The sequence below is a fragment of the Cyprinus carpio genome, chromosome B25 (genome assembly GCF_018340385.1).
Source record: "Cyprinus carpio isolate SPL01 chromosome B25, ASM1834038v1, whole genome shotgun sequence".
Lineage (NCBI taxonomy): Eukaryota > Metazoa > Chordata > Actinopteri > Cypriniformes > Cyprinidae > Cyprinus > Cyprinus carpio.
Window position 1 is genome coordinate 8,966,611 of NC_056621.1, and position 24,724 is coordinate 8,991,334.

General features: G+C 37.7%; 1 protein-coding gene across 2 annotated transcripts in view; it reads right to left on the bottom strand.

Moving 5' to 3' along the window:
• Window positions 1–19,501: 19,501 nt before the first annotated feature.
• LOC109110590 (NT-3 growth factor receptor-like) overlaps window positions 19,502–24,724 on the bottom strand; it is a 241,719-nt gene continuing 236,496 nt past the window's right edge. For both annotated transcript variants that reach the window (XM_042753532.1, XM_042753531.1), the window contains exon 17: window positions 19,502–20,981. In XM_042753532.1, coding sequence (XP_042609466.1) covers window positions 20,796–20,981 — 186 coding nt within the window. In that variant the 3' untranslated portion in view covers window positions 19,502–20,795. The remainder of the gene's footprint in view (window positions 20,982–24,724) is intronic.

Sequence of the window (24,724 nt, forward strand, 5' to 3'; positions counted from 1 at the left end):
TCCGAGATGAGAGGTTTGGTCTGAAGCCACCAGTCTTCAATCTTCAGCGTTGTTACAGGCAAGCTGCTGGTTTGGCGGAGTGATTATAGCATATAGATGTTGTGGGTGTAAACTTACAAGGGACCTCAAGAATAGTCATTTTCCATTATTTTTGTTTCGGTGGGTGAGTGTCTTACAGTCTTGCAGATGTGCTGTGCGTGGACAAGTAAGTGAGCTTAACCGGCCTTAGAGATGAGAAATGAAAAGTAAACACATTTTGGGAGCAGGAGTTTATCATTGTATGCACATTTTAATCACATTTCAAATCTGCTATCGACCATGTTTTCCTGCTACATTATGTGGCTGAGCTTTAAATTTCCTCACTCTATCTATATTTCATCAGATCCCCCTCCTGCCCTTCTGGGCCATAAACTGGAGTTTATATATTACCCATGATGCACCTCACTAGAATCCTGTTATTAGATTTATGCCGTTTGAAGTGGCCTCCGGGAATGTAAATTAATAGAGTGAAGGGTAGTTTGCGTCTTATATCATACTTTTTCTTCAAGACCTCTTCGACATACAAATATTGCACTTGCATTCCTGTGATGCCACCCTGTTCCTCCATGAAATATATTGGATCTAAACACACAATCCATAATTACCTAAATAATGTCTCATTAAACTCTAGGGACTAAATAGCTTTGTTTTTGAATACTGAGTCAACATGGAAGATCATGACAGATTGTATTGTAATTTGTGAGTAATTTCCCTTAAATAGTATACATATTGTAGTTCTGTGACACATTCTAAACATTGTTCTGTCTTTTTGAGTATCCTGACCAGCAACAAAGCGACATTGGCTCATCCAATAGCATGAGTTGGGGGTGTGACTATCTGTTTGGCTCAACAAGTAGTAAACAAGGTGAGTAAAAAATGTAAAACCTTTATGTTATGTTATATTTTAAAAACGTTTTTGCATTTCTGTTTGGTTACTCTAGTACATAGCTCATTTGTCAAAAGAAAAATTATATGATCAAACTCATACGCCTTGGCTCATTTTCTCTGAAGAACATTTATCAAAACAAATTTTCAATGACCACACACTGTACAAAACAAACATACACTACCTCAATGTGGCATATTACATACAGTAAGTTTGCATTAAGCGCCCCAGCTTCTTGGAAATCCATAGTGCTGGTTTGACTGCACCATCACTAACAGTGAAAAGTGCTTTGTTTTCCCATTGATAACGTGTGCCATGACCCCTCAGGGGATGTGCTGAAAAGATACTGCTTTATAGTGGATGAGAAACGGCAGCCTCCCTAAGCGTATGCCGGGAGGCCATAACCAGATGCATTATGGTGCCACTGTATTCTTTTCCTGATATAAAAGAGAGGAGGGCCCATATTGATCATGGCAATCAGACGAGCCCGCTGTCTTCCTCTGGGGAACTCTCGCGTCTCTCTTTCTCGTCGCTTCTGATAAGGAGAAGGTGCTCTCACTTGTGAAACACAAGAAAGCCTAGCAACACGACAGCACTGAGTAAGTGGTCACAGTTATACACTCCATTTAGGTGTGGGATGCAATCCTAATGTGAAGTAACAATAAATTGAGATGACCATGAGCCGTCTGGAGTTGAAACCAGAAACTGTGTTATTGGTGAGACCACTGTTTGATCAATAAACTGTGATAATACAATTGCATCCCTCATTAGAGAAACTAACTGACCACTTGAATGAGTCAAACATTATTATGAGGTTCTGTGTTACGTCTTTAATTAATATTTACTTGTTGTATGAGAAGTCAGTCAATACAGAAGTAGGTCATGGCACTTGTAAGCTTGAAATGTACACCAGAAAAAACCTGACTGCACAGTATCCAATTATTGACCTGACACATTTGAAATCTCTTTTGCAATTCAGAAATGTTTCCCCCATAAATAAGTGCAAGTGGTTTCGATACACTTGTAGTTTTTGTTGACAACCTACCCATGTTCCATTCTCAGCCAATTAAGAAAGCCTATAGATTTCATGGGGTTAAGTGTGCTGTTTATAACACAAAAGAATAATGCCGGATTTAGCAGCACAAGAGCCTAAATCAATCTAAAATTGCAGTGCAATCTAAGCACCACAGTAGCCTCTATTCAATTAAAGTCCATTCGCCATGCTAGATTAATGCCAAGAAATGGCAATAAGCTAAAACCACATGGAAAAGAAAATGTGTCAATACTATTATACTTTCGCAGACATGGAACTTTAGTTTTTCATTATAGCTTGACTGAACCAGGGCCGCCGTTCTATCCCATAACACTTTTTATGTTCCCAAAGGAGATTGCAGACTACATGCCCAAGAGGAATATAGAGTAACTCTGACACGTATCTAGCAGCCTGGTCTCATAGTGGCGGCAGATGTGTGAACCTCATGATGTGAATGATCTCCGGCAGCACCTGGTACTCCCATGGATAAATGTGGTGCATTAAAAGGTACATTAAAGGAGTGGAGAAAATAGCTCTCTTTCTGAAATGTTAATGGGACTTAGGTTATGCGTTTTTAATAAATCATAAAGCAGCCGTGATTTCGGCAAGAAAGCCAGCATTAGGAATTGCCCTGGCCACCTTGATATATAATTTAATTCTTGAAAAATAGCCTCTTTACTTACTGAAACAGCTGTCAGTGTACTGTTAATTGAATGCTTTGATGCTGGCATTTCATAAATGAGGAGGGATGAAAAGGAGGAAAACATTTACAGACTTTTATTTCATCTAGGCCTTGTGAAATGTGTCACGAATGGCCTGTTTTATCAGGGAAACCTCCAAATTCATGTCTTTCAGAACTCCGTGAATGTGCATGAAAGGAAGTGTTCAGAAATAGTCATTTACTTACCATCATGTTGTTCTTAACCTGTATGACACCATTTCTTATGTGGAACACAGTGTAAATCTTTTACATGCAATAACAATGAGAACTAAGTTAATGATAGTTCATGAAAGAAGTAGCAATCTCAAATTCATGAATGAATCATTCTTTTGAGTCAAATCTCTGAATGATTTACAAATGGAACTAATCAGGTTTTCACTGGAGGGCAAGATTATTTGGTGAGTTCACATTAAAGGGATAGCTCACCCAAAAATGAAAAATACCCATGATTTACTCACCCTCAAGCCATGCTAGGTGTACAGTGCATTCAGAATGTATTCAGACTACATTCACATTTTTCAGTTTTTTTATGTTGCATCCTGATACTACAATTGTTTAAATTCATTTTTTCTCATTAATCTACACTCCGTACCTCATAATGGCAAAGTGAACAGAATTTTTTCAGTTTTTTTATGTTGCAATGTTTTTTAAATACCCTTTGAAACAAACACTGTCGTATTCAGACCCTTTGAAACAACACTTGAAAGATTGCTAAGATGTTTCTACACCTTCATTGGAGTCCACCTGTGGTAAATTAAATTGATTGGACATAATTTGGAAAGGCACACGCCACTCTATATAAGGCCTCACATCTTACAATGCATATCAGAGTGAAAACCAAGCCATGATGTCTAAGGAACTGCCTGCAGAGCTCAGAGACAGGATAGTATCGAGGCACAGATTTGGGAAAGGCTACAAAAAAATAAATAAAAATAAAAATAAATATTCTGCTGCACTGAAGGTTCCCAAGAGCATAGTGGCTTCCATAATTCTCAAATGGAAGAAGTTTGGCACAGCCAGGACTCTTCCAAGAGCTGATCGTCCAGCCAAACAGAGCAATTGATGGAGAAGGACTTTGTCTAGACTGGTGACCAAGAAGCTGATGGTCACTTTAGCTGAGCTCCATGATCATATATGCAGATGGGAGAAACCTACAGAAGGACAAACATCACTGCAACACTCCACCGATCATGGCTTTATGGTGGTGTGGCCAAACTCAATCCTCTCCTCAGTGAAAACACATTTGGAATTTGCAAAACAGCATCTAAAGGACCCTCTTACTCTGAGAAACAAGATTATCTGGTCTGATGAAACTCAATTCTAAGCATCATGTTTGAAGGAAACCAGCTCTGCTCATCACCTGCAGAGTACTATCCCAAAAGTAAAGTGTGTTGGTAGCAGCTTCATGCTCTGGGGGTGTTTTTCAGAGGCAAGGACTGGGAGACTGGTCAGGGTTGAGGGAAAGCTGAATGGAACTAAGTACAGAGATATCCGCAATGAAAACCTGGCACTCAGGACCTCAGACTGGGCCGAAGGTTCACCTTCCAACATAACAATGACCCTAAGCAAACAGCCAAGGGAACACATGAGTGGCTTAAGCTCTATTCGGACAGGACTAGTTTTCTAAACTACATCTGAGTTTTGATTCTTATCACCTGATGTCAGGGATTTTCATGTACCAATTCAGATGGGACAAACAGAGATCAGAGGGTCTGTTTTGTATATCTGGACATTTCAGAGATCACATGCTCCGTGCTCTGTGTGCACTGTGTATAGTCTTTTGGATTGATTACCATAGTATAAGCACATCAGTTTTACTACAAATACCATGGTGAAACTATATGACTTCAGTTTAACTATTTTATTATTTCTTTTTTATTATTTGTAGTAAAACCATGTTTAATTTTCATAAAGGTACATATGTAATATAAAGATTATGTAAATGAGTGCAGAAATGAAGGTGAGTAACTTTAATCTTACCTGACACTGATATTATAGTAGCCAGTCTTAACGGTTTACATGATCTGGCTCTTGATTTTATTTTTGTTATTGTTTTTATTTCTTTGCCAGGAGGCAAACATATAAAAAATGTGCATGGTAAAAGTGTCTATGGTAGTTGGCCAAAACACACAAGGAAACACTGTGAAAAAAAAATATATATATATCTGCAATCACAGAAATTCGCATTCGGACAGGATTAGTTTTCTCAAAGGATCACTGAGTTTGCCAAAAAACAGTAGGTAATTTGCTCTGGAATTATTGCAGAGGTTGTGTGAGAAAAACACAGACGTGGCAGTTTTGGACGGAATTAAAATCGCAAAGTATGTCTGTGAAACACAAATTTCTCTTATGACCCTATAAATGTCTTAGAATGGCCCAGCCAGAGCCCCGACTTGAACCCTATCAAATATCTCTGGAGAGACCTGAAAATGGCTGTCCACCGACTGTCCCCATCCAACCTGACCGAGCTCAAAAGGATTTGCAAAGAAGAATGGCAGAAAATCCCCCAATCCAGGTGTGCAAAGCTTGCTGCATCATACATGTACACTAAAAGACTCAAGGGTGTAATTGCTGTCAAAGGTCCTTCAACTAAGTACTGAGTCTGAATACTTATGTAAATGTGATATTTCAGTTTTTTTCTTTTTAATAAATTTACAGACATTTCTAAAATTCTGTTTTCACTTTGTCATTATGAGGTATGGAGTGTAGATTAATGAGAAAAGAAAAATGAATTTAAACAATTGTAATATCCGGCTGCAAACAACAAAATTGAAAAAAAAGTGAAGGGGGTCTGAATAGTTTCTGAATGCGCTGTATATGACTTTCTTCTTTCAGATGAATACAATCAGAGTTATATTTAAAAAAAAAAATGTCCTGGATTTAGAGTTTTTTTTATTGAATTGTGTGGCTGTTATTTTTTTTTAAGTCAAATTAAACGCATCCATCCATCATAAAAAGTGCTCCACACGGCTCTGGGGGGTTAATAAAGGTCTTTTGAGGTGAATTAATGCATTTGTGTAGGAAAGATATCCATATTTAAAACTGTATAAAACGTAATCTCTAACTTCCGCTAAATGTCATACATGCGTTCAAAAGAGAGTGACATTCCAGTGGATGATGTAGGATGTAGGTGAACGTGGTGGTGAATGCAGAAGCACAGAGGAGAGAGAAAACAAAACACTGGTCACATATAAGAAGTAAATAAAAAATAAAATAAAATAAAATAAAATGTCAGAGGATTTTGATATAAGTTAAGAGGAGACTTCCTTTTTCTTTAAACAAAACTTGGTTCTCACCAGACTAGCATATTCTCACCAGAGCAAATAGTACGTCTACGTCATCTGCTGGAATGCCACTCTCTTGTGAACAGTTAGCAGAAGCTATAAATTACAGTTTATAAAGTTTACTTTTTTTTATTATTATTTACACAAATGCATCAAATCATTTTAGATGACCTTTATTAACCCCCTGGAGCCGTGTGGAGCACTTTTTATGATGGATGGATGCAATTTATTGGACTTCGAAAAATCAACAGCCATTCACTGTCATTATTAAGCTCAGAAGAGCCAGAACATTTTAATAAAATAACTCCAATTGTATTCTTCTGAAAGAAGAAAGTCATATACACCTATGCTGCCTTGAGGGTGAGTAAATCATAGGGTAGTTTAAATTTTTTGGGTGAACTATCCCGTTAAAATTTTTAGTAAATCATGATTTTCCTAAATCATATCCTTTTGCATTCCTTGGAAGAACCAAAAATTATAGGTGACAAGATAAAATGATATACAATGACAAGAGGCTGACTTAATAGTTTTTTTATTTTATTTATTTATTTTTTGGTGGGGTTGTGAACTGTCCCTTTAAAAAACGAATAGTTTTTTTTTTTTTTTGCCTAGTAAATGTGTCTGGATATCAACAAGTAGTGATGCAAATTACCCTCCTAGTGATTCCCACACAGATATTATAAACAAAAACTATAATGTGCTGTGGTAATAGATATAATAATGCAGTAATCGTTGGGGGAATATTGTGTTAAATTAAACCATCATTGATGCTTTGCACACACATCCCCTGTTGCTTGCGTGCAAAACCTCCATCTCCATTGTGCAGTGTGCACCCAAGAGGATGCCTCCTTTCCAACCTTCAAAGGCTTGTCAACTCACCCTGTCTGCATAATTCATTACCAGTCTGACTTGCATGGTGTTTATAATGTCTGATCTGTAAGTTGCACCGACGCAGGTCTGGTCTGATTCACAGTCACCTGCCATTGTACTGGGAGTTCCATGGTGAGATAAATTGACTGAAGTCTTGTTGGGAATCAGAAGGAGTGGCTGTGAATGAAAAGTAAATTGAAAAACTAGCAAACGAAACAATAAATGACGAAAGATAAATGGCATGCAAAATTAACTTCTTTGATTAGCAACGCTCTATAAAGGCCTTTGAGATGTTAAAGGTGAATCTATTTACCACTAGTGCCACCAAACAGAATTGCAATGTGTTTGACTTTTGTTTACTTGCCTATTATGCAAAGCTTTACAAAGACGCTCCATAAAAGTTCTCTTTCCCACCAGAGAAGGCATTCAAGTGGTGAAAGTGAAGAATGGGGTCATTATGGATTTAGACTGGCAGGTCGACTTTATCTTATCTTAAATCGCCTGGTGTGCAGCATGAGAGACGTGTCATGTTCATTCCTCAAGATGGTCTCACACTGTCTTAATTAAAGACGAAGGGCTCTGCGGCCTGCATGTAAATTAGAGATCTATTAAAGTGCTGTCTCTCACTTTTACGCTGGGTCAGGACGATGGCAGGAGATTCTCGGAAAAAGATTTACAGCTATCAATCACGCCTTAATGCCCTGAATCAGAGATGTGAAGGGCGACCTCATTAATGAGGAACCAATCAAGATTTGACAGGTAGCATATTTTAGATGATTCATTTGAAATAGTGTGTGTTTCAAAAAATGACTGACTGTTTCTGACTTTTTGTATTGCCTTTTGTTCCTCTTTCTACAGTGAAGCTTAGACACAGAACTCTGAAAGAGAATGATGACCCCTGGGAAGAGAATTTGGCTGCCCTTGTGCTGATGCAGTGCTGAATCATGGTAGATACTGTCCTGGTTTCATTATTCTCATTTTTGGATCTGCAATACATAAACATAAAATTACAATTAGAAACACTCAACCATATTAATTTTTGCATCTTTGAGCTACAATTATCACTCAACACAGTTTGCAAACAACATCACATGAAGCACCTGATACACACAGTGTGTGGGCTTTTTTCAGTGGCATTTTCAGAGTTTTTTGATGAAAATATGAGTTGAGGCTGTCAGTGCAAATGCTGAAGTGTTTCGAGTTTTTAGTATGTTGCTAGTTTTATCGTGTGTTCTGAGTCTTTGCCAAGACATTGCTAAGGTTTTCTAAGTTGATTTTAATGCATTGCCTTCTGGTTATGTTCAGTGGATCGTAGTTGCTCTGTGATCCGTACAGACGGATGCACTTTTTTCCAAAGATAGTTGTGTTATTTTATTGCTTTGTGTAAATGTGCATTAGTAATATTTTGCTCGATGTGCCCTCTTGTGGCCTCAGAAGAGAAGCCAAAAGCTTCTCTATGAGAAAAAAATAGAGAAGGCCGAAGAACATAACTGAAATTATGCCATTTAAATTTTAATATAATTCAAATATTGATAATATTTAAGTACAAAATTCGAATTTAGTTTTTCAGCCATTTTGACAGCCCTATCTCACAGTTCGGCATGCATGTGATTCATGGATTAGTTGCAAAGTTTAACTATCACAGACTGATGCATGTTTCTAAGTCTTGCCAATTTAAACATTCAGGCAATTTTAAACCATTCAAGCGCAAGAAGTGGTGAAAGAGAATTCTGTACTTGCAAGCTGTTTTCTGTGCGCACACACTCAAAGCATGCACATAGAGAGCCGAGATTCAGACAGAGCGCAAACACAGAATTCAATTCTCTTTTCAATTCAATTCAATTCAATTCTCTTCTCAAATAATTAAATTCTCCTTGCTCTTGAATGGACACATACACATAAAATTACCTCAAAATACACCCCTTGCCAATTATTCTTCTAAACACACTGCAGAATATTTAATAATGACAGTTAGTGGTTGAAAAAGGTAATACAGTCTAAATTCCAAATATTGTTTCTCCTGCCCCTCCTCCTCAATGCACATGCAGGTTGTCAGATTGTGGACATTAAACACGAATGAGCGCAACTGACAGTGTAAGACGACAAACCTTATACTGTAAACAAAAGAGTTAATTTATCTGTGTTTTAATTTGCCTATGGTCTTAGAGCTTTGTAGATAGATGCTGAGGCTTTTTATCTCGGGTAGAATCTGCGATCTCTGATCCAGTTTTTTTGCTCACTCCCATGACTGCAGTACACTGTGTTTTTCTGCAAATTGGCAACCCAGGCCGTCAAAACATTATTGAGTAACTGTAAGTGGCCAGTATAACATATTTGCCTATGATCATAGAGATTTTTAGATGGATGCTGAGGCTTTTTAGCTCGAGTAGAATCTGTGATCTCTGATCCAGTTTGCTCTATTCCATGACTGCAATATGCTGTCTGCAAACTGGCAACCCAGGCGGTCAAAATGTTATTGGGTAAACTGTAAGTGGTCTGTATAACACAAGTAAAATGATTGTAAATGGAAATAGGAAATAGGATGAGTATCATTATATTGGATCTGTGCTTTCAGTCTTAAAGGGACAGCAGCCTATAAATCAAACAACAAAACACAGCTTTACAAGGATGAATCCATATTTAATTTATACAAAATTATACATTAATTTATAATTCATCTATATTTATAACAATGCAGTGTTATTGAATATTACTGTTAGACCTTATTTTATTTGCTCTATTGTATTTAATGTTTTAGTGCACTGCTATGTGTTTGCTTGGTTTATGCTTCATTCAGTGTCAAAGTCTATGGGATTTTTATGCTTGTTTTTTATGCTCCATGCAAAATCATAAGTCTGGTTGCTTAGTAATAGTGCAATTGTAATGCTTGCTTGAGCTATTGGTTCATAGAGATGAAAGACGATGCCACTACAAGGCTATGAATTTTTCCTTTAGTATGCAGTGCTTCAATGAATCCCATATAAATGACTGTGAAAAATAATTCCGTCAGCCTTGTGAGTTACCTAGGGCATCAAATAAGGTCTAATTTGCTATTGTCTCTGAACAAAGCTACCGCTTAGGGGTTAAAAGAGGACTGTGCTTTACACTGCGTTGTCTGGAAAAGGTTACGACTAAAGAGGTTATCGCCACACTGCAGGTATGGAGGCGCTAACTGCCTCCTTTTTTCCACCCTGGAGACAGGTTGTCGTGGATGCAGAGTGATTTGGGTGCATATAATATATGGCTGTGATGGCAGTAGTAGCTAAATTATGTTCTCCGGCCTGCTGTGTGAATTGGGGAGACAGTTATTTCTCTCAAGGTCAGATGGCAAAGCGGCTAAAGGGGTTTGAGGAGCCAGAAAAGGTGCCCTGTTTGCACAGATGACTTTGGGCTGTAATTCAGGCATTGTACAGCTTCAAAAGTGACATTAAAAGATTCATATGATGCTTTTGTAAAAGATCATTGTCTTGTGTATTTGGTGTAACAGAATATGTTGACATGCTTTAATGTTCAAAAAACACATTATTTTTCAAATACTGTACATTATTGTAGGTCCTCTATGTCCCGCCTCTCAAACAAGTCGTTTTCTACAAAGTCCCTCTTTCTGACAAGTGCAGTCTGCTCTGATTGGCCAACTGACCCAGTGCATTGTGATTGGCCGAACACCACAAGCACTCGTCGGAAATGTAACGCCCCTTTCCATAATCCCGAGCTTCATCTTTCAAAATAAATCTAAAGACAGTTAATAATGTCCTTAGTTTTACCATCAGTTCAAGCCCGAAAGGGGAACAGAGTCGTGTGACAGACACAGTGATGAAGCTCCTATGTGTTTGCAGTACATATACACACAAAACGCGTAAAACTCCGCATTTGAACAGTCAATAAAATATACTTAAACTAATAACAAAACATCCTTACAGTAGCTGATTCAGAAGTGTCAGATTGTCATAGCAAAGTCAGAATTACCTCCTCTCCTAGGTTCACGAAACGGTCGTCCATAAAATGCGTTGCTGTTCTGTTATATTAAGTAATCTTAAAGCTTCCTAAATGCATTTAATTTCAGAAGGCCAAATCAAGTGCTTTCACCTAGAAACACATAGCATCTCCCTGACATGGCTGCTTCAACACTAACTGCAGTTACTGAAACCACACCTTCTTTCTTTGCATGAACATTTGTGCAGCATTACGCAAATATTTCCACATAGTGATGTAGACATGTGGGGGCGTGTTAGAACGAGCCATTTTAGGGGGGCGTGGCAGAGTCTTGACTTTGATAAAGAATATCTCTTTGGTTTTGAGACTTTAGTCTTTGCAACTTCAGGGATCTTATCTATGCACAATCAGCTTGTAACACTTAAAAGAGAAAGGAAAACTTGAAATTGCATCATATGACCCCTTTGATGTAAATATATTACCAAGAACTGGTGACAACAGTGAATGTGTAGGCAGGTCTGTTCTAATAGTGTGAGTTATTTTTATTATTATTTTTTTTTTAATTTATTCTTTAGGATAATATGAAGTTGTATACAGTATATGATAAAATAAAGAAAATAAAAAAGGTCGGTATATATTATTTTTATTATTATTTTTTTTTTATTAAATAAATGCTTTTTTTTTTTTATTTTATATTTCATAAAAAAAATATTGCTTCAGTGCCAAATTAGAATGTGACACTGAAGACTGGAGTAATGCACACACAAGTGTGTGTGTGTGTGTGTTAAAAAAAATATTGCTTCAGTTGTGGTTTATGAGGACACAAATTTGTATAACGACATGGTTATGACATTTATGAGGACATTTCCAGTGTCCCCATAATTCAAAAGGCTTATAAATCATTCAGAATGAGTTTTTTTAAAAATCCAAAAACTGCACAAATTTTCCTGTGAGGGGTAGGGTTAGGTGTAGGGTTGGGTTGGGGTAGGGCAATAGAAAATACAGTTTGTACAGAATAAAAACCATTACGCCTATGGAGAGTCCCCATAAACCACATATACCAACTTGTGTGTGTGTGTTTAAAATATTGTGTGTAAAATATATATTTTAGCAAGTGTATTTTTTCTTTTTATTTATAGAATAAGTCTACATAAATCATTATAGGATACATAGTTAGTTACAGCTGTTTTTAGTTTATAGATGGATCAGTAAACGGAACACAGGTGGATTAACAATGAGTTACAAATAGAGAAACTGTGAGATTTTTTTTTCACACCTCGTCCCTTCATCATTCCAACGAGGGTTTGGACAAGATGATAGAAATACTCAAGAGAAATAGTAAAGTCAGCACTTCAGCTAGGACTTCTCAGATGGAAAATACATTACCGTGGATGCCAGAGGGTGTCACAAAGTTATTATTTTTCAAACCGTACACAGCTTAATGGCAATGAAAACACAAAATATCTGCACTCATCACACATAAATATTCAGACATTTGAACTCGACATTGCCCGACTGCTGTTCTCGCGTTAGCCCAGATGAAAAAGACCACATATACTCTATAAACAGATGCTTACAGATGTGTAGCTTAAATGTCTCCCACAGTTTAATATTGCAACGGAGTTTTCCCACACAATTCACAGGAAGAGAAATATATTAGGTTGAAAGATGAATACTAACAATGATAGTGACACACACAGATATTGCTAATGTGTAATATGAGTTTCTTTTAACATGGTTTTATGAATCTCTTATTCTTGTTTACAGTATATACTGCTTATATGACATCAATACCAAAGGCGTCAATGAACAAAGCATCCATTAAAAAAAAGAAAAAGTGAAAAACTAAAGTTAAGGACATGAATTTGAGGCTGCTGCAATATAGCCTACTGGTAATATATTTCTCTTCTGCCAATATGGGTTACTGGAAACACAGAGTCCAATCACATACATAATTATGATTCTATTTCTTCGCTCTGTATTCCAGATCCCTGCCCGGTCTTTCCGCATGGAGCCCAGGCACCATGACAATAAGATAGCGTCGTCAGCTCAGACATCTAGTTTTCAAGTGCAAGTCCACTACCTGGAGGGCCAGGATGTTCGAGAGATGAAAACATGGACAAAACAATACATGGTGAGCCATAATGTTTGGATGAGAATCCTGTTGCCTGCAGACTTTAATATAGCTGAGGTTGGCTTTTAAAGCAAGGTTGGAAATGTCAGTTCCTGCTTGGCTTTCGCAGCGTCAGTTGGACTTAGCACTGCAAGAGTGAGATGACAATATTTCTTATGTTTCTACTGCAGTGTTTGTCTGTATATGGCATATCCATTCCAGACCTACACAATTTCCCGCTCATTTTTCCCTGATTCACAAATAATAAAGCTAAGTGGTCTGATGGCATGATAGAAGATGGAACAAGTGTGTGCATATACTCCTATTGTGATTCCTAACATAGTTCCTTATGGCTTTAAATGCCAAATAGACTATCTATCTATGGCTTTCATCACAAGATTTAACATTAAGCAAAGATGGATGTTCGATCTGAAACAGGAAATTCTTTAAAAGACCCCATTTTACAAACTAATAATCTAAATTTTCATTCTTTAATCAAGGCTTTGTTTGAGAAAAGATTTGAAGAACTTAAAAAAAAAAAAAATGAATTTACCAAAAATTCAAATGCTGTCATCTTATATCCAATGACTGATGCTTTTATGAATGACACAGTGAAGGTGTATCATTACTTTTCCATATTATGATGAATTCTAAAACATTTATTTTTTATGTATTTTGTAAAAGGGCAGAAGTTATTTAATATAAGATTTTAGAAAACCTGTCTGAGTGTCATTGCAAGAGGAAGATCATAGAGAGAAACTGTTAACTGTAAGCTACTTAAGTTTAACCCATCAAAAAAGAGCATCCTAAACTAGCCTAGCAAGTCTGATCATATACAAAGCACAAAATGCAATGCTAACATCTTAGGTTAGCCTAGCAACAGTCCGAAAAGTAAGTCATCACTCAGCAAGGCTCAAGTGAAAATCATTTGGGTCCTAAGCAGTGACTTTTATCCAAATATTATGTTAGAAATATGTTTGTTTACTATTTATTTACTATGCAAGCCTACTTTTGTGAATATAGCTCTCTTTATATCAACTCTTCAACATACTGTATAAAAAACAAAAAAACAAACAAAAAAAAAAAAACACTTGGCTGATAAAATTGTCCTTTTCCAGAAGCATTTAATCTCTAAAAACATCCCTGTATTGAATAGCATGCTAGATGATTGTAACTCCGCTCCAGCTAATAAAGCATATGTGTCCTACATTGCTTCTACTGTGACCTACGGCCAATTAATTATTTCTGACCTTCTTTTCTTTTTCTGTCATTCAGTCATCAAAGACTCTCTGAAAGCAATGGCCTCAAATGTTACTCTCTAGGGTTTGGATGTAGTAATAAATAACTGCTTGCATGATCGCATTAACATCACATGCACCAATAAAAGTACACAAGGAGACACTAACACAGATTTCACCACCTTCCTGTTTACGTTTTGTTCTGACCTCATGAAATGCGTAAACAAGGCTTTGTACTAAATGCACTAAACGTGTCGCAAACTATAATGTCAGCTCTATCGTGATAGATTTAATTGAAACTGAAAGGCCAGATGTCACACTATAACGGTGACTCAAACATGTTCTTGTTCGCTGCAGTAAGAGGTTAGTTTGCAGTAGTCTGACTTAAACGTATGGTGCTGTGGGTGGCAGAGCTAGTGCAGACGAGCTGTGATCTGAAATGTCACCCAAGCTCTGAGCCTAGATAGGCAGCATGAGTCACAAACTCACCGCCCCAGTCCATCCATCCTTCTCACAACGTTATTTTTAGTCTGGTTATTGTATGGGTAGGTCCCTGCTAGCACCCTCTTAACACTGCAGGGATGTTCTACTGTTAGCCATGCCGCTAATGAAAACATTTAAAGCGGTTTCTCAGCAGCTGGTCCTGGAGTCAAAGCTCTGAGTGTCTCACAGGCTCACAGTTGCTTTCCTCTGAAACTTCAGATCATTGGTGGGATGTAGTAACCATGAGTTAATGGCAGTGTTATAAACAGTGCCTTCAGAATTACAATCATGTAGTAAAAAATAACTCCTAAGGTGGTTAGCTGGTCTTAGCTGATCACCCAGTCCAGCTAGACTAGCTGATCAGAGAACCGCCCTGGTTTAAGCTGATGTTTTCATCAACAACATTTTGGCAAGGCAGGGAGTAGCTAAGACTTTTTTTCTCCAGCAGCAAAAATCATATACACATAGCATACTGCAACAAAGATATTTCAAAAGGCTTCTGTTAGAAAGAAAAAGTGACTTATTGGCTCCTTATTGAGTTGACAACTGGCAGTTTATTTTACAAACTTGGCCGACAAAAGGTTGACGACTAATCGTCATGCTGTTTAGATACTGAGCTTTGACCAACAAAGTTACAGTCATTATCTAGCACAAGTGAAAAGAAACAATTACAGGTAAAATAACTTTTCACTCAAAGTTGGAACTACCTTGTAGCAATCACCTTATTAAAACAACTTTCTCCCACAGTTGACCAGAGAGTGGAACAAGGTTGAATAATACATTTTAGAGACTGAGTAAGAGCTCAAATGAGCTCACTCTCCTTGTGTTGTGATTGACACGCATTCTTCCGTGGAACAAAGGGCCGTAGTCTCTATTAGGAAATAAAACAGTTCTGTTGAAAAAGACTTGAAAGAGACTTAAGATATCCACCTAGGCCCTTTGGTGTATCTTTTGCCTGCTGGTGGACTGGAAAACTCAGGGAAGGCTGGAATAGATCACCTTTTGTTCAACATTTCCATTCCAAAAGCGATAATATCCCCTCCCACACGGACACACATAAAGACCTCCCTTGGATCAGTGTGTATGTGCTGGCTCATGCTTCCTACTTTCCTTTTCAAACAGGGAGAGAGGGGGCCAAGGTATCTTTGGAATAGAAGATCCAAGATGCTTCTTGCATCCCAATGAGAACCGTCAGCACGCTCACAGCAGCAAGGTTAATCTAGATGTCAAAGTCTGCTGACAGTGCAGGAGATTGCTCTGGGGTGACATCCCTATCTGAAGTCTTAATGCCGCAGTCAATTTTAACCTCCCTTTTAAAGAAAACCAGCGTTGCATTTGGCCGGGCTTTCCGAGTTAACTGTCCTTGAAAGCGGGTTCAGCTTTTCCCACAGCTCAGGAGATCTGCCGGCCTAAACTATAGATCACTTTAGGTTCTAAGTAATAAGATTCACATGCTTGCCCATGTGCCTAGAGTATACAGCAACAGCAGCGTGAGCTGAGTAAAGCTCTCAAAATGCAGCTGGCCCTTTTTCAGGGATGTAGCTGCTTCAGATGTTACCATTACCATTGTTATTCATATCATCAGCAGAGCATGCCATGAATTGTCCGCAAGTTTGGAACTGCTTCTTTCCAGAGTACATTAAGAGTACTTATGCGGCAATGCACTGGAGGTAGATAAGGACTTGTTCTGGTAGTCTCATTTGTAATTTAGGAGTGGGGTTTCAAATCAGATAAGGATCTTTAATTAAATGTTTTGAAGGCAATGAAAATGAGTTTTATCCTGCAGGCAAAAAACGGATAGCATTTTTATGTGAGCCACAGTGACAGGTGAAGATACGCAGCGACAACAATTTGGGATAACAGATTCAATCAGTAAGATATTCAGTGTGACTGCATCTCTTAAAGATTATTGCTCCAGGTGGCCACATCAAGTGTCAGGGTGCTAAATGAGTTTTAGAAGCTGGTCGGCTAATTTGATGGGGTTGTTACTGGTTTCTAAAGAAGCTACGCTTGGATTAGTATTGCCTCCAAGTGCCCAAACCGGAATATATCAAAGGCAGTAATTTGGGTAAAAAAAAGTTAATACATAACGTGTTAAAATGTCTTGCCGGCAACTTATTTTAGCAACATTTTAGCAGGTGATTGGGCAATTATAGTTGTTCTTCTTCACTTTGCCCCCATAAGGCAGTATTGCATGCGTTAAATGCTTTGGTAAATCAAGCCTACAGAAGGCAGGATAAATGGATGAGGAGAGGGCTGATCTGAGATCAGCAGCGAAGCGTGACAGTGCCAGGTTGCTGCAGCCCTTCTGCAGGGTTATGAAGTGCTGAAAGAGAGCTCATTCCAGATGTAATGTTCCAGCTTCCTGCCTCACTTCTTCTCCTCATGATTAAGGTCTTAAACCTCTCATCAATCGCCCTGCGCCTGTTTGCTGCCATGGCGGCGGTAAGTGAGAGAGGGAGATTCTGCTTGCCTCACAGCTCTGAATGCTTAACTCAACTCTGTTAGCCTGCCAACAGACAGCGCTGTGGCACTTCTATCCACTCTGTTAGTGTGTGACCTTCACTGATTCATCTCTCCTACCCCTCGCTTTTTTACACACACTGACACAACCACACACACTTCTCTTCTCTGCCTCAGGGGGATTACCAAAAGACTGGCCATCATATTTAAGGGATATCTAAAAGCCTGGGCCAAAAACTCATTTCATTGGTAATTTCCACCCATTTCTGCAAGGTGAAGTCATTAGAGTCACGGCAACCCCTGGAGCTGCCATACCGTCACCCTGCTGTCACACTCTTTCTCATCTGATCCCCCTCTCCAAACCAGCTGTGGCTCACATGCTCACGTCCTTTCATTTACAGAAACTACTAATTCCGTTCACGCCTGTTCTCTGATGGCTTCAGGTGATAAAGATACAGCCTCCCCGCAGATAACGCCACCCCACCTCTCCTTGCCACATTTGTATAATCCACCTTTCACAGGTCGTTGAGCAACGATCGGTTTAACGGAGTAAACCACAGAGAAATGTTTGACTCTTTCAACCCTGTTAGTCACAGTTATGTACCCAATGACTCAAATAATCTTCAGTAATCGCTTCCTCGACTGATTCACAACAGTGTGCCACAGCCCACAGTCCTCTAGGAAACATGTAAGAACTTAATGCAGTTTTGTTACATTTTGTTGCAACATATACATGGTGAAAAGCATGAGGGTATAAACTTTGTATCATTCATGTTCAAATGATAAAATGAATATAAAATAGATAAAAACTGCAACTAGTGCTAATAATAATGTTTACTTTTTGAATAAATCAATATTTTATTAGAGAAATTTGAGTGGGCAAGAAAGGTTTTTACAGAAAATTGCCCACACTGAAAAAGAGGTTGAACAAAGACCAAAGAGGTTGAACAAAGACCAAAGAAATAATACCCTGTTCATGTTAACATAATTTTCATATTGTGAAATTATCCCCACATGCATTCTCCAAGTCTTGTCTTTTTACAGGAAAGCTGGGAATTGGCGTCATTGGCAAAAGTGACATTTTGTATGTTTCCTTCTAATTAGAACCTAATTCAGTGTGAATGCTTACTGTGTACTACAATTGACATGTAAAATCTGGTATGCCACATCAGTGAAAGATTTGCAGAAATTACATTCAGTAAAGAGGACTGCGCTTGAAATTAAGTCTTGAATTGGGGGCTCGTCCGGGATGCAGGTGCACCTGTTTACTTAATAAACCTCAAACGTTTTGAGCAAGCATCTGTGTACCCATACCAGGGTAAATCTCCTCTGTTACTTTTCTGCATGAAAGCTTGGGAAAAATTGTGAAGTCAGTGAATATATGCAGCAGGCCCCTGCAGCCAACAAGAATATCAAAATGAGAAGCATCTTATCACACGTAAGCACATCGCTGCCGGTGTTATTGAAAGACTTTTGCAATTTCCCCCTTGTCATAGATGTGGAGAGAATTATCTGGCCACTGTGGGAAGCAGAAAGAAACAACACAACAAGATCAACAAATGTTCAAGTCACTTCCTCTGCGCCAGGAACTTTTCCTGATGTGAAGGGTGAGATTATGGTTAAGCGCAAATGTGTTCTGTCGAACTGTGATGGGCAGGTTGCTGCAAACAGCAATTTAAGTCATGGTTTCTGATAGGGAGCTGGGAAAAGCAGGAAAGTTTTTGACAATTTTCACTTTTGGTAATAGTTTGGTTGGGATAAAATTGTGAGAGTCAAAGTGAGCATGTTAATATGTGTGAGGGTTAAGCAAAACTCAGGATGAATTTTTGAAATGTCATGGATTGTATGGTCAAGAATCATTTGCACACATCTGCAGCCAAAACTAAACTAAAGTTTACTTGGCTGATTTACTCTACGTGCAGTGATTACAGATTAATCTTAGGACAAAAGTTTGGTCTTTAATCAGATTGAATGTGAGGCATGAATCAGCTTGAATTGTGAGAGTAAGAGTGAATGAGAGAACACATTACAATAAAATCCAAATGTCACTTCAGAATAAATGAAGAATGTTCCAAAGAAGCCCTTTAGTCTTAGGAAAGCTCCATCTTGAATACACAATTAAGTTATCCTATGATTGAGTTTACAGTCTTCTATTGTAAAACAATGGGGAGAAAAGAATATTTATTACTAGACAGAATCCAAAACATTGTTATGAACTCTCTTCTGTTAAATTTTGATGACTCCATTAGCAGCTACAATATTTTTTTTTTTTGAAGAAAGTAGTACAGAAAGAGTCACTGAACTAGGAAAGGACAGTTATTCTTATGGAATTTAGCAAATATATATATATATATATATATATATATATATATATATATATATATATATATATATATATATATATATATAAATATAAATATATATATATATATATATATATATATAAATATTTAAGTTTGCACATGCTAGTTCTTCCAGATAGCTTAACCATCTCTCTTTTATTACTCAAATTAAGGGAAAGGACGATATAATATGTTTGCAAATAAGCATAATCACAATTCATAAATGCAGTGAGGGTTAATGAATGGAATACGAGTATTTTCTGGGTATGATCTTGCTTTGGGAAATAAATCTACCTTTTCTGTTACATTCATTTCAGAAGCAAATGGTCTCTGGAATACAAGGAGCAAGGCTGCGTCTCATAATTTTCCCTTTGTGGCGTGTTCCACCATGAAAACGCTAACCGTTCTCTAGCTCTTGGTTGCATTCAAACTGAACAAGGGGGATAATCAAAAAAAAAAAACTAATTTAGAAATATCAACATACATTCTATGGACATGTGGAAAAATAAAAAACATTAAAATATTATCAAAATATTTATAGAATTCACTCACCGTAACAGCACACCAAGGAACTAAAATCATCTAATCAGGAAATGAAATAAGTTAACATACTGTCGGTTGTGACACAGAAATTTACATTATATACATTCTTTTTTTTTCTTTTTTTTCTTAAATAAACTCCTTTGTATTGATTGGTGGTTCCTTCAAGTTAATCCATTCACTAAAAAGCTCCTCAGAATATTTAAAAGCCCTGTTGGATACTTCCTGTAGCGTCAAAGAGAAGATCCAGCCAATCACAGCGCAGTAAGGCTTTTTTTTTTTAAAAAAAAGTCCTTGCCAATCATCTGACATGGCAACGGTGAGCAGTCATATCCAAAAGGCGATATACCCTTAGCTAGAAACATGGCATACATCCACACTTGGAGAAAGAAAAATTAATTAAAAATATATATATTTATAAAATGAAAAAAAAAAAAAAAAGTAACCACTGGGTGAGTTCTCAAGCAGTCCGGAAACAAACAAACAAACAAACAAACAAACAAACAAACAAACAAAAAACCTTTTTTCATACTTTAGGGGGAATTTTCCATTATTCCTTTTTTAGAGTTTAAAAGTAGGCTGTTCTTACCAAAACAAAAAGAAAAATGAAAGAAATAGAGAAAAGAAACTCCTCTTCTTGCAGTAGAACTGTACATCTTTATATGCAGGTAAACAAAATGTAAAAGTGCTTTTTAAAGACTGTTATCCAGTGTATCGAAAGGAGTAGCAGGCACTTAAGTCCATCCCCATGTTGTAGGTGTCTGACAGTGTTGTTCTGGGTAAATCCCAGGTTGTTCGTTCCTCTGATGGATAGACGCAGACAGACATCCACACATATTCCCAACAAACACTAGCCCAGGATATCCAGGTAGACAGGTGTGGCTTTGCCCAAGGCATAAAGAATTTTCTGGATGTCTTTGATGTTCAACCTCTGCTGTGGTTCCCTCTGCCAGCATCCCAGCATAATGTCGTACACTTCCTTAGGACAAACCCGTGGCCTCTCCAGCACACGTCCTTGTGTGATGCATTCGATTACCTGCAAAGACGGGGAGGACGGAGAGTGGAATTACTTGACAAATATTCTATTGCAGGGGTCCTCAAACTTTTCTAGGCCAAGGACTCCTGTTACATACATTATAAACTTGAGCATTGCATTTAAAGCCTGGCCTGTAAGTATTTATATACTAAAAAAAAAAAATGTCAAAATTAGTGCGTTAACACAGGCAATTAGTTTTTTCAATTTAACATGTTAAAATTATTTAACAACAAATATGATGCATGTCAGATCTGCGTTACGTTCAACAGCTGCAGCTCTTGCAATAGCAGGCAAATACGCTAATAACCAGCAGCTGTGACGTCTGTTCATCAAGAACAAAAGAAAAAAAGAGGAAATCAATAACTTTTATAGCTATAAGGATTCATCTGTATTTAGTTTAGAATTTAGTGTTTGATAACTTTATTCAATTTCTGTATATTTCTGCTGAGGGGCACAGGTAGCTAAATATGACATTTATTACAATGGGTTTATGTGAAGATTGTTTTAAATTTACTGTAATGGTACTTTTATTTCGTTACTATGGGCGACGCTCCTCTCATTACTTTATCTTAATGCAATACAAGTTTAAAATGCTTCAATTTATTCCAATCGAACCATCTACTTTTCTCTGGGCAATGAGTGATGCCCATTCGCGAATGATACATTCTTTTGAATTAATTCTGTTCAAAGGCTTGATCAAACCTGTTGGCAAACCAGTGAATTGGTTTGCGAATCAGTTTGAATGAGTCGTTTAGTTTCCTGTCACACACGCTGAGTCATCTGAAGCAGTTCTCACTCAGAGTTGTAACAGAAAGTTTAAAAACATCGAGAGCATTGAAGACATGGCTTTGGATCTACAGAAAATTGAAAGCAAATCTGAAAAGGCTATTGTTTGCTAGCTATGAAGATCTTTATTAGATGAATACTGCATGTGCTGTCTAAGGATCCACAGGCTACATTCTAATACAGTATACAATATCACTATGACATTACCAGTATGTTGTACAAGAACCTTGTACATTAAATACAATGCATAATTTATACATTAAATTACATGAAATGAACACCCGCCAAACCCACGTTAGCTGCGCAGCGGCATGTGACCTGTTCCAGGAGGAATGCCTTTGCCTAGATTCAATTAATATTGATATTTTTCACAATATTTATGCTTGCAGAAATATACATTTGTTTACATTTTGCAGAACAGACAGAAGAAGATCTGTTATTGTGCATTTGTTTCATTATGTTCCGATTTCGGTAGCGGTCATGTGAGGAGTTTTCACTTTACTCCGTGTCAGAGGTTATTATATGTATGTGTGTGTGTGTGTATATATATATATATATATATATATATATATATATATAAATATATATATATATATATATATATACATATATATACACACACACACACACACACACACACACACACACACACACACACATATATATATATATATAACACATATTTAATATACTTTAAAATATAATTTAATTCAGTGATGCAAATCAGAATTTTCATCAGCTGTTACTCCAGTTTTCAGAGTCATATGATCCTTCAGAAATCATTCTAATATACTGATTTATTACCAGTGTTGGAAACAGTTTTGCTGCTTAATATTTTTTTGGAACCTGTGACATTTGTTCAGGACTCTTTGATGAATAGAGAACAGCATTGATGATAAATCAACATATTAGAATGATTTCTGAAGGATTATGTGACACTGAAGACTTTCGTAAAGGCTGACGAAAATTCTGATTTGCATCACTGAAATAAATTACATAACATACATTTTGATGTGGCCACTTTATTGGGTACACCTAATTAATTGCTTGGTAACACAAATTGCCAATCAGGCAATAACATGGCAGCAATTCAGTGCATTTAGGCATCTAGATGTTAAGATGACTTGCTGAAGTTCAAACCGAGCATCAGAATGGGGAAGAAAGGGGATATAAGTGACTTTGAACATGGAATGGTTATTGGTGCCAGACAGGTTGGTCTGAGTATTTCAAAAACTGCTGATCCACTGGGATTTACACGCACAACCATCTCTAGGGTTTACAGAGAAGGTTCTGAAAAAGAGAAAATATCCAGTGAGTGGCAGTTAAGTGACAGCTGTCTGGACAAAAATGCCTTGTTGATGTCAGAGGACAGAGGAGAATGGACAGGTTGGTTAGAGATGATAGAAAGGCAACAGTAACTCAAATAACCATTTGTTACAACCAAGGTATGCAGAATACCATCTCTGAACGCACAAAATGTCGAACCCTGAATCAGATGGTGCCGATCCTGTCAGCTAAGAACAGGAAACGGAGGCTACAATTCGCACAGGCTCACCAAAATTGGACAATAGAAGATTGGAAAAAAGTGCCTGGTCTGATGAGTCTCAATTTCTGCTGTGACATTCAGATGGTAAGGTCAGAATTTGGTGTAAAGAACATGAAAGCATGGATCTATCCTGCCTCAATGGTTCAGGCTGCTGGTGGTGGTGTAATGGTGTGGGGGATATTTTCTTGGCACACTTTGGGCCCCTTAGTACCAATTGAGCATCGTTTAAACGCCACAGCCTACCTAAGTATTGTTGCTGACCATGTCCATCCCTTTATGACTGGAGTGTTCCCATCTTCTGATGGCTACTTCCAGCAGGATAATGCACCATGTCACAAAGTTCAAATCATCTCAGACTAGTTTCTTGAAGATGACAATGAGTTCACTGTACTAAAATGGCCTCCACAGTCACCAGATCTCAATCCAATAGAGCAGCTTTGTGATGTGGTGGAACGGGAGATTCGCATCATGGATGTGCAGCCGACAAATCTGCAGCAACTGGGTGAAGCCATCATGTCAATATGGACCAAAATCTCTGAGGAATGTTTCCAACACCTTGTTGAATTTATGCCATGAAGAATTAAGTCAGTTCTGAAGGCAAAAAGGGGTCCAACCCGATACTAGCAAGGTGTACCTAATAAAGTGGCCAGTGAGTGTACAGTATATCTAAATAAAAACAGACTATAGATATGCAGTATATGATCCAAAATAACTAGTAACTAACTACTTGAGAACTTTTTTTATCCAATACTTTTTTACTCTTACTCAAGTAACTATTACTTTTACTTGAGTAAATATTTCTATAAGTACTTTTAATTTTTTTCTTGAGTACAGTTTTTGGGTACTCTGACCACCTCTGGTCTGAAGAACTGTCTGATGTGTTTCTTTTGTACAGCAGACTTATTCTCTCATTTACCAGTTTCCTGTTTCTGTAGAGAAACCATCTACAGCCTGTATGTTATGATACGCAAAATGGGACCATCTCATGAAACTCAAGACATTTGTCTCTGTGGATGACTTCGTATCGACTTTTAGAAGAGACAGATGATTGTTTGTGGTCTCTCGGGTTCCCCGCACTGACTCTAGCTAGTGGCTGTCTATGTTCTATCGACTGAAAGTTTGATTTAGTTTCTTCCACTGGCAGAAATGACACCATAAGTTCTGATCCAATACAGTAGCCACCGTCCCTCTGGCAACAGAATATGAAGCAGTGCATGTGATTGCTATTCAAGCCCCTTCAGTGCAAAATACAAAAACACACATCTTTCTTTCATAAATTGCACAGCACCTGTAGATTATGGTTCGCTGAGTTGATATTGATAATGTCTGTGTGAAATAGTGCTCAAACCAGCTGTGACTTGAAGCTTCGAGAGAAGCACTGTGGCTTTTTTTCACTTTTCACAGCTTGGGA